The sequence below is a fragment of the Abramis brama genome (genome assembly GCF_963993115.1).
Source record: "Abramis brama genome assembly, chromosome: 7".
Classification (NCBI taxonomy): Eukaryota; Metazoa; Chordata; class Actinopteri; order Cypriniformes; family Leuciscidae; genus Abramis; species Abramis brama.
Genome location: NC_139969.1, coordinates 42,638,280 through 42,650,234, shown reverse-complemented (window position 1 = coordinate 42,650,234; position 11,955 = coordinate 42,638,280). Strand labels below are relative to the sequence as shown.

The following is an 11,955-nucleotide window of genomic DNA, read 5'->3' as shown; positions in this document are numbered from 1 at the left end:
CCCCCACGCATATTGCCTTTCCAAACAAAACGTGTCTTACAAAATTTAAATCAGTGTATTGTTTTATGTGAATGATTACGCAGGATGATTTTCAGATCATTTTGAAGCAAAAAATCTAGGCGACAACATCCATTAGTCAAAAGTCTTGTGGACACATATTTAGTGTGTTTTTTGTGGCCCTATTTCAGAAACTTTAATTTTTAGTTTTTTCAATAACCATGCATAAACATTCTCTCAAAAATACAAACATGTACATACATGTTGTTCACATATTATGGTAGTCCTGTTTGTGCTAAATAGAGTGTAATTACACCTTTGCCATTAATATGTTTATAAGCAACTGAAAAAAGCACAAATGTCAGGGCATGTCAATATATCTCAAGGACCCCAAAAACACCTTAGACCCCAGAGGGTTAATCAAATATTTAAAGCTTGATATCACGTCTTAATTGTGTGTTTTAATTTGTTTAATTGTATTACTTTAAATTGTTGTGTGCTCTGTGACACTGTGGAAAAAATGCTTAAAAGTAAAGTAATATTATAAATAAATGAGCAATACTCACGACAGTGTGTTGAGTTGACAGTGTTTATCCTGCAGTAGAGCAGCGATCTGATTCACTCGTGTGTCTCCTAGTTTATGTCCACTCAGATTCAGCTTTCTCTGGAGTAACGGGTTTATACCCAAAACTCTATTCACATACTGACAGGCTTTATCTGCAGCAGGACTCAAAAACCTGCAGAAGAGTCAATTCAGTTCTCAAATAAATGTCCAGCTTATTATATAACTAAAACAATGTATGTGTTATGAATATTTTGCCTGCATATATCTAATTAAGTTAATTATTTGATTCTGTCTCACCTCAGTGTCTTCAGTTGACAGTCTGGATCCTGTAGTAAATCATTGAGCTGCTTCACTCCTGATTGTCCATGATCATTTCCTGTGAGATCCAGCTCTATCAGGTGTGAAGGATTTGATCTCAGAGCTGAAGCCAGAGCTTTATAACCTTCTTCTGTCACACTGCAGTTAGAGAGTCTAGAACAGGAATGGAAACATTCAGCTGATTAATCATTTAAACCTGAACGATATAAATCCATAAACTGAATTTTATTTTAGTCTTTGTACAAATGTATTGAAGGTCAGTTGCAAAAACTGACAATTTAATATGGAGGCAAACAAAAGGCTCAGAGAACTTTAATATGTTAGACGTCAACATCCCTTTCAAGATTGCAATTATCTAAAACTGTACAGATCTGAAAGTCTATGATCTGCATGATCCACAACAAGCAACCTGAAAATGGTCAACAAATTTGAAAATTAAAGTGTGGGAATGGCCCAATAAAGTCTTCAGACTTCAATTCCATTAAAATGCTGTGGAAGGACTTGAAACACAGCTCATGCTGGAAAGCCTACAAATTTCACTGAGCTGAAGCAGCTTTGCAAGGATGAGTGAGACAAATGGACCAAAATACCTTCACAGTGGTGTAAAACACTCATGAACTACAGGAAGTGTTTAGTTGAGACTAGCTGCAAAGCTGAAAGCAGAATCAAAGATACACAGCTTCCTCAAAAGTACTAAAATACATTAATCCTGTTAAAATATTAAGATAAGTGATTGCTACCAGATCTCACCCTCCTTTCTGTGACAGATTTGCCAGCTCTAACAGAATCATCTGAATTGTGACTCAACACTAGGTATGCAAATAAAAATTAAATCACTAAATTATAAATTATTATAAACAAAAACAGCACAATTTAAGTGTTAACTTATAAGAAGTAGAATATACATATATATAAAATACTTTATCCACTAAATATTATAATCCCCTGCAATTATTTGCATTGCAGTGCAGCACCAAATGAATGCATTACAAAATTAATTCTTAATGTCACTTCAGTATTACTCAGTGAAAAAAACACAACAACAATAAAATGGCACAATGACAACCTCGCTTATATTGAACATCAAACTTTTATCAACAAAATAAATAGGACTGATGGCATAGTATACCCCCATTGTAACACTGATAAATGAAGGTATTTGGATTTTCCCCCAAATTTAAAACAAATGCTTAGTTTGTGGTTCATTAGTATTAATGAAAATACATCAATAATAAAATAGTACATATAGTATTTATTAAAAGAAATATAAGAAGGATGATATGCTATACCCACATTGTAACAAAAGATCTTTGGTTTGCTTAGTTTGTGGCTCATTATTATTTTGAATGAAAAACACAACAACAATAGAACAAAGACAAACTTACTTATATTAAACAAAGAAATGCAACTTTTATTCATAACTTTTAGCCTCTCGGATCGTCATGTCAGTCAATGCACCTTACTTTAGTCATGTGACTCCTGTGGCTCAACTTACCTCAGTATCTCCAATTTACACTTTATATTCTTCAGTCCAATGCAGAGCAGCTTTACTCCTGAATCCTGCAGATTATTATTGTTCATGTTCAGCTCTTTCAGATTGGCATCTGATCCAAGAACTGCAGCCAGAGCTGAACAGCTTTTGTCTGTTAAGTTACAATCATTTAACCTACAATAAATCACAGCACAGAATTAGATAAAACACATACAATACATTTTCTATATACAAATATTAAATACATAGCAAAGAGTCTGAGTTAAACTAACATCCATCTTCAAAAATGACTATTTCCTGTACATTAGTGTGTTTTTTTATTCAGTGACAAATTTCCTAGATAAAATGAAGCATGTTTGAAATTATATTTGTGTAAAGATTTTATAGCTATAGGATTTTTTCTCTATTTTAGTTAGGGAAAGTTAGGAATTTTTTTTGCCAATCTGCAAAAAAATGTCTTACCAATAGCTTTTTTTACCATGTTTTCCTATAGGTGTCTAGTAACACCTCCCAATTTATCCACGGCCAAATCCTCAGGGAAACGCCTGGAGAGGCAATCAAAGTTGGGGTGCCCAGACGGCCTGGGTAAAAATAATGACTTTTTTTTTTTTTTTTCAATATTACTATTTGAGATGTCTAACTAGGGGTTTTTAGAGGTGCCAAATCTATCCCAGCCATTAGTTTTGAGTAAAAATGACTCCAAGTCCATACAAAAACCACATAAAAATGGTTTTATAGAACAATTACAAAACAAAACTTACTAAATCGGTTTAACCCCCTGAGGTCGACAATCGCGCCGGCGCGATAGGCTCACTTTTTTTCAGTTCAGTTCAAAAGAAATTAATTTTGCTCTGTGGACTTTGATATTACAAGCAAGTTTCATACATCAATCGATTCTGTTAAATGTGTATTATTTTTGTGTATACTCACAATAAAAACAAAGTGTTGTGCTTTTTGCCAAATAAAGAAAAATAAACGTGATGCGAGTTCTGCCTTCTCTCTGTCAGTGAAGACCATTCTGAAACGCGTCCGAAAATGAACTGTAACTCAGCAAATACTCAGTCAAACAGGCATACATACACACAGGCATGAAGCTTGAATTCTCTTCTTTTAAATGAGGTAATTTATATAAAAAACAAATATTCTCATCTTGTGAAATCTGTATTAAAAGAGAGCGATTCCAGTCGAGCTAATTAGAGCTCATTCAAATGTAATGTGAACACGCCCACGGAGAGCGCTTGCTATTCAAACGCAAATTACTGAGGCAATCCAAGCAAACCTGTGAACGCCCCCCATATCAGCTCGAAAAAACACAAGTTTAATCATATCATTGTAGCCTACGTGTTTACACCATCTGGCAACGCTGTGAGGAATAATAATAATGGAGAATCTACCTCAGAGTGCGGGTATTGCAGGAGAGAGGATCCGAATATGTAGTAAGTTTTTTTTTCCTTCTCAAGTTAATCGCGTTTCTGTCAATGAATGAACGGCAGCCGCAGAGATGCGCGCTGTTTACCACAGCTCGCAAAAAGACAGTTTAAATTTAAATCGCCTTTCTGTGTGTGTGAATGAATGATGATGTTTTAGCAAACTGTATTGCTATACTGAGTTGAGTAAAAATCGACTGAAATATGTTGAAATAAAATGTAGGCTATTTGTAAGCAACGTATTAAACTGAAAATTAACATTTATATGCCCTAATATTTCATAAAAACAACGTTACAGTCAGGCGTTTCTGTTTGTGAATGAATGTTTCGGTTTTAGCAAACTGTATTGCTATACTGAGTAAAAATGGACTGAAATATGTTGAAATAAAATGTATTTGTATAAGCAACGTATTAAACTGCAAATTAACATTTATATTTCTTATAATAAAAATGAAAGACCTATGTTACAGACATATGAAAGACAACATTTCGTTGATTAGTTTTGGATAGATTATACATTTTTACTGTAAAATATCTGCCACCTCAAATAAGCTTTTGTTTGCCAATATTTGCTCATGTTAAATATATTATGTTTTGTCAAAAATAAAGTAATCAAATAATCAATCAAATCCTTAACTTTGAAATATGTATGATAAAATGTATACTTTAGTTTTTACAAAGAAAGATTACACTTGAATTGTTGTTGTAATTGTAACCTTTTTAATAAAAAAATATATTTACAAGGTAGATGTAAACAAACTATTAAAAGGTAAATATAAGCCTTTTCTTTAAATAATTTTTATTGTGTTTTATTAGTGACAAATTTGGGGAGAGGATAAATATTCCAAAACTGAAAATACAGTATGAGAATTAACTGCACAATTACTAGACATGTTTTCCTTGGATATTATAGGCCAAATTGCAAGCACAATATGTGGAAAAATAAAAAAGAATTGAGATGCTTCCAACTGTTGCTCTTGCATTCTTGTGGCTCAGTGACTCACCTGAATGAATGGCTAATTAAGTATGCAGGCCCCATTGTCTCCTCAGGTGTGAACCACTAAATATGCATGATCGTTGACGCCCACTCCGCATATTGCCTTTCCAAACAGAAAGTGCTTTGCGAAATTCAAATCAATGTATTGTGTTATGTGAAAGATAAGGCAGGGTGATTTTCACATCATTTTGAAGAAAAAAACACTAGGTGATGACATCCATTAGACAAAAGTCTTTTTGGCACATATTTAGAATGTGTTTTATGGCCTTATTTCAGAAACTTTAGTTTTTAGTTTTTTCAATAACCATGCATAAACATTATTCTCTCAAAAATGCAGACATGTACATTCTTGTTGCTCACATATTCTGGTAGCCCTGTTTGTGCTAAATAGTGTGTAATTTTTTTTGCCATTAATATGTTTATAAGCAACTGAAAAAAGCACATTTTGAAGAAAAGTCATTTTGAGAAAACAGGCTTTAAAGATTTATCATCAGCCAATGAGATTGCGCATTCAGCCCTTTTACTTACACAATTGGTTGCTGATAAAAAGGAAATGACCATATTTGGATCCAACTGTCAGAAAAAACTGTTCCAAAAAACATGGCGAAAATCATTTTTTTAAGGCTATTGACAGTATATTCTGATTTACAGGATAACAAAAGTAGATATCCATAAATCCCTCAGTAATTTTCTTCCCATCTAATATGTGAACACAATGAAAAAATAATTTTTAACCTGGCTTTATCCAATAGTCAGATTTTGTTTTTTAAAAGATATGCAAATTAACGCATATTTAATTAGATATTGCCTAATTTGCATATTTGAACATTAAATTACAGAAAACTTGTAATACATTTTTTTTCTCATCTTAATATAGGTAATCAACTGGGAAAGTTTCATGGTGATATCTGCTAGTTAAAAATTTGACTCTATTCACCTGTAGTGTCTGGCCTTAAACCGATTTAGTAAGTTTTGTTTTGTAATTGTTCAATAAAACCATTTTTATGTGGTTTTTGTATGGACTTGGAGTCATTTTTACTCAAAACTAATGGCTGGGATAGATTCGGCACACCTAAAAACCCCTAGTTAGACATCTCAAATGTTAATAAAAAAAAAAAAAAAAAAAAAAAATTCATTATTTTTACCCAGGCCGTCTGGGCACCCCAACTTTGATTGCCTCTCCAGGCGTTTCCCCGAGGATTTGGCCGTGGATAAATTGGGAGGTGTTACTAGACACCTATAGGAACACATGGTAAAAAAAGCTATTGGTAAGAATTTTTTTTGCAGATTGGCAAAAAAAAAATCCTAACTTTCCCTAACTATTTATGTCACCTGATGGAGTTTAGGCTCTTAGCACTGTTGCCTCTGTCTTGCTTAGTTGGAGACACTTAATATTCAACAAGATTATTGACTTGACTGCACCGACACTATTAGATGAGACAGTTCACACTTTTATGGCAATAATTCTAAAAATGCCTTCATTCACATGTACATGTCTTTTTGATATAACATATTTAATGATTTAAGTAAAGCTAAGATTACTTAAACCTAAGAAATTGTATATGTTTTTAATATTTCAAGATTAAGTTTAACAGATGGCTGATACCGATATCTTAGAGAGCAGGGTGATCAATAGGTGATATATCATTAATTTAAAGATAATAAAAAAACATCCATAACAATTACTGAAATGAAATTTAGTTATTTTACATAATATTTACAAAATTAGAAAACAATATGAAAAAAAGAAAAAGATTTTGAACTTTGAATAAAAAAGTAAACTTTTTTGTAGTAAAAACATCTTAAAATGTGTACATCAAATAGGATACAACAGGCTTTTGATAAATGTTTGTTTGTAAATTTCTGCAGGCAGAAGAAGACGAAGGAGAATCAAAAGTTCCAATGCAAACTTTTACTCACAATATAAATACTATAGGTACATAGAAGACGGGCAGAAGGTTCACACACACTAAATACGATGAAGATCGGACAAGGACTGACTGAACAGAATGCAACTTAAATACAAACACAGATTACACTGATTAACAGAACACAGGTGAGATAGATGATGATGATGACTAAACAGGTGATACAACTGAACTGATAATGATGGTAACCATAAAAACAAAGGAGTGGCGGGAAAAGAACAAAGGCAAACAGGAACCAAGCAAAACTCAAATTGAAAGTCTAAACAAACGCTGACATGTGACAGGGATAACTGATGTGGTATTATATGTGTTCCCTTTCGTGGTCACTATGAGTTACGTCAGTGAAGACGAATGTGGTTTCGCTTAGAAAGCCTATCACCTTCGAGAATATAAAACGAGCCAATGGCAATGAAATGCCATGGGTGTGCGGAATTTGCATTGCGTAACTCCGCCCCACCTCGTGGGTATATAAGGAAGTACGCCGGCAACATGCAGATATGTGTTCGTTTCGGAACCAAGTTTTCCACTTCACTCCACAAGCCATTTCTGAGATTGTTTTCTCCACTCTTCCAGACGAGCTTCTCTCCAGGTGTTGGTGTGACGGCACCCTAATTTGGTCAAAGAAAGAAAGTATACACCCATCTCTGAGCACACAGAGTTCTCAGATGACAGTGCGCGCCGCTCACGAGCCTCGCCATTCTCGTCCCCCTCTGTCGCCAGACCCCTGCCAGAGCACGCCCCCGTGGAATGCTGATCCTTCCCTGGCCTCCTCTGGCAGGCCTCGGCTAATGACCGTGCCCCCGCACCGGGCAGCTATGCCACCCACGTCTGGGCCGATCATTCCGCCTCGCTGCACCAGCGAGGGTACGCCTGTGGTTCGCATAACCCCGCTGGTACAGTTCTTGGGAGCCTGGCTAGAGCTTCCCAGACTGTCCCGCTGGGTTGCGAGAACCATCAGACTCAGCTACGCGATTCAGTTTCCTCCCCACTTCAGGGGAGTCCGCTTCACTATAGTCAGTGGCAATGCCCCTGTCATGAGAGCGGAGGTCGCCACCCTACTGGCGAAGGATGCGATCGAGACTGTCCCTCCAGCCGAAATGAAGTCCAGCTTCTACAGCCCCTACTTCATTGTACCCAAGAAAGCCGGTAGGTTACGACCAATCCTGGACCTGCAAGTCTTGAACCGCTCCCTTCACAGGATGCCGTTCAAGATGCTCATGGCCAAACGCATTTTCGAATGTGTGTGGCCGCAGGATTAGTTTGCAGCGATCGACATGAAGGACGCCTACTTCCATGTCTCCATTCCTCCTCGACACAGACCGTTCCTACAGTTTGCTTTCGAGGGGCAGGCATACCAGTAAGCGGTTCTCCCATTCGGGCTAGCCCTGTCTCCTCACGTCTTCACGAAGGTCGTCGAGGCAGCTCTTGTTCCTCTATGGGAACACGGGGTTCGCATCCTGAACTATCTCGACGACTGGCTGATCCTAGCTCACCCTCGAGACCAGGTTTGCGAACACAGGGACCTAGTGCTCCGGCAGCTAGCTCGTCTGGGCCTTCGGGTCAACTGGGAGAAGAGTAAACTCTGCCCCATGCAGAGGATGGAAATGGACTTGGTCGCCATGTGCACGCAGCTTACAAGTCAGTGCGCAGTCACTGCTGACTTGCCTCCGTCAATTTGAGGGCAAAAATGCGGTTCCACTGAAACTGTTTCAGAGGCTCCTGGGGCATATGGCATCCGCAGCCACAGTAACGTCACTCGGATTGCTTCATATGAGACGCATCAGCTTTGGCTTCGCGATCAAGTCCCGAGGTGGGCATGGCAACACGGCAAGCTCCGAGTCCCAGTGATTCCGACCTGCCGTCAGACCTTCACCCCGTGGACGAACCTCACTTTTCTACGGGCCGGAATGCCCTTAGAATGAGTTTCTCGGCATGTTGTTGTATCAACAGATGCCTCCACCACGGGCTGGGGCGCCATGTGCAATGGACATGCTGCCACGGGCTCCTGGACAGGCCCAGCGCCTTTGGCATGTCAATTGCCTCGAGTTGCTGGCTGTACGTCTCACCCTGCACCGCTTCCGTGCGTTGCTCAGGGCTCAGCACGTACTAGTCCGATCAGACAATACCGCAACAGTAGCGTACATCAACTGACAAGGTGGTCTACGCTCCAGCCGTATGTCGCAACTCGCCCGCCACCTCCTCATATGGAGTTAGAAGCATCTGAGGTCGTTTTGAGCCATTTATATCCCAGGAGACCTGAACCGTGCGGCCGACGAGCTGTCTCGGCTTCGGCCTCTCCTTGAAGAATGGAGACTCCATCCCCTGACGGTTCAGCTGATTTGGGATCAGCTCGGGGACGCACAGGTAGACCTGTTTGCCTCCCACGACTTGTCCCATTGCGACCTGTTTTATTCCCTGACCGAGGGTACGCTCAGCACGGATGCACTGGCGCACAGCTGGCCGCAGGGCCTCCGCAAGTATGCGTTTCCCCCAGTGAGCCTTCTTGCACAGACCCTGTGCAAGATCAGGGAGGACGAGGAGCAGGTCATTTTGGTTGCCCCGTATTAGCACAACCGGACCTGTTTCCCCGAACTAGTACTCCTCGCGACAGCACCTCCCTGGCCAATCCCTCTGAGGAAGGACCTCCTTTCTCAGGGATGGGGCACCCTATGGCACCCTCGTTCCGATCTCTGGAACCTCCACGTGTGGCTCCTGGATGGGACAAGGCAGGTTTGAGTACCCTACCACCAGCGGTGGTGGCTACCATCACTTCTGCTAGAGCATCGTCCACGAGACATGCCTATGCGTTGAATGCCCCACGAAATGCCCAATCAGTGTTGTGCTTTCCTTCCTGCAAGAAGGGTTGGAGCGAAGGCTGTCTCCCTCCACCCTGAAAGTGTATGTTGCAGCCATTGCCACACATCATTATGCAGTTGACGGTCTCTGGGAAAGTCTCTGGGAAAGCACGAAGTCTCTGGGAAAGCACGACCTGATCATCAGGTTCCTTAGAGGAGCGAGGAGACTGAATCCTCCTCGCCCTCCTCTCGTTCCCTCTTGGGCCCTCTCAGTGGTGCTAACTGCCCTGCAGAGTGCTCCCTTTGAGCCTGTCAATGAAGACAGTGCTCCTGGTTACATTGGCCTCCATTTAGAGGGTAGGGCAAGCGCTGCCCTCGGAGGAGGCAGACCCAGCCTTGGCACTGCTCTGTCCAGTACGCGCCCTCCGTACTTACGTAGACAGAGCGCAGTGTTCAGGACCTCATACCAGCTCTTTGTCTGTTATGGTGGGAAGCTGAAGGGGAAGCTGAAGGGAAAGGCTCTCTCCAAGCAAAGGTTGTCTCACTGGATAGTGGACACCATTGCTTTGCCATACCAGCAGCAAGGTCGACCGTGCCCCCTTGGTGTGAAGGCCCACTCCACCCTGAGTGTGGCCTCCTCTTGGGCTCTAGCGCATGGCGCCTTGCTAACAGACATCTGCAGAGCTGCAGGCTGGGCGACACCTAACACATTCGTGAGATTCTACAATCTCCGAGTGGAGCCAGTTTCTTCTCATGTACTCGCTTCAACTAGCCGGTACTAGATTCTACCCCAGTGATAGTCCATATGCAGCCCCTCCGGGTCATATGTGTATTCTTTTTTTATAATTCAAGTTTTTACTGTTTTCGTCCGGTACATGACAATATCATACAAAGCACAGAATACAGATTTATACAGATACTGCATGTATGACCAGGATAAATACAGTGGCTGAAATAAACAATGAAAAATCTAAATTATTGTGTTACATGGAAAGAAAGCGTCACATAAGACCAAAAATCTTCCCAAACCGGAATACCCACAGTGACCCCTGCTTTGTTCCTATTACTTAGTTTGTAAAGCAAACGTTCGTACAAAGCTGTCCTAGTCATTATGTTGACCCATTCTTTTAGCTCTGGGGTTTTGGGAGTTTTCCAGTGCTTCAAGATGACTCTAGCCGTCACTGTGACCCCCACCATGATCACTGTGAACTCTACCTTTGTAATGTTTGGCATCTGCTCCTTGTCCCCCAATAGACACAGCCTTGGTGATAATGGTATTGTTGTTCCAAGCCATTTGCTCAGAATATTTAAAGTTTGGTGCCATAAAGGCTGAATAATTGGACATTCCCAGATACAGTGAATAAAAGTACTTCTGTCCTTTTGACATTTCCAACAAACATTATTATTTGTCAGACCCATTCTATTGAGTCTAAGAGGTGTCAAATAAAACCTGTGTATGATCTTATATTGTATTAATTGTCCACTGGCTTCTCTTACAAATTTACCTGTATTTGACAAAATTCTTTTCCACTCTTCGTCCCCGATTACAATCCCAATGTCCTTTTCCCATATTGTCTTTAAATTAATGCAGTCATTGCTGAACACATGGTTGGCCGTCCTGTAGAATATAGAGGCTTTTTGTTGTGGATGAGGCAATGTTAGGAAGTCCAAGATATGGTTTTCGTCCATGTGCTTGATTTTTGCAGAAACACATTTTCTAATTTGAAGATATTTCCAGAAATGATATTTTCCCTTTAAATTATACTTCTGTACAAGATTATTATAAGACATAAATACACCCTGCTCAAACAGATCTGTCACAGTACACAAGCCATTCATATGCCATTTCTTCCAATATATGGGTGAATTCCCGATATGAGTGCTTCATGATAGGATTTGTGGTTGTGTCTAAACACTGATACAAGTGCTCAATAATAATAATAATAATAATAATAATACATTTTATTTCTAACGCGCTTTTCTTAGACTCAAAGTGCTACAATATACAAAGAGAATAACAACAACAAGGAAATACAATAAAAAGTCACATTCAGTTACAGTAAGCAGCTCTAAAAAGGTGTGTCTTTAAAGAGTTCTTAAAACAATCCAATGTTGGAGAGTCTCTAATTTCCGGTGGTAGAGCATTCCATAGACGTGGTGCTGAGACCGAGAATGCTCGACCACCCATGGACTTTAGTTTATATCGAGGCTGCTGGAGGATGCATGACCTGGAAGAGCGGAGAGAGCGAGCCGGAGTATGAGCGGTAACTAAACTGCAGAGATATGCAGGGGCCGTCCCATGAATAGCTTTATACGTTAAAATCAATATTTTGAATTCGATACGTGCTTGTATCGGTAGCCAATGCAGATCAAAGAGTACCGGAGAAATATGTTGACGAGTGGTTGTATGTGTCAATACCCGGGCAGCAGAATTTT

The 11,955-nt window shown here is 39.9% G+C and overlaps 2 protein-coding genes across 2 annotated transcripts in view; both read right to left on the bottom strand.

The window, feature by feature from the left end:
* The window catches only part of LOC311087311 (uncharacterized protein), a 595,635-nt gene that overhangs the window by 327,574 nt on the left and 256,106 nt on the right, over positions 1–11,955 (bottom strand). The window lies entirely within an intron of this gene.
* Positions 458–7,679, bottom strand: LOC311087032 (ribonuclease inhibitor-like; the record flags this gene model as incomplete). Its single annotated transcript, XM_084120284.1, has 5 exons — positions 458–734; positions 860–1,033; positions 2,376–2,546; positions 5,959–6,033; positions 7,531–7,679. The coding sequence occupies 5 exons, from the start codon at positions 7,677–7,679 to the stop codon at positions 560–562; spliced, it is 744 nt and encodes a 247-aa protein (XP_083976410.1). The 3' UTR covers positions 458–559.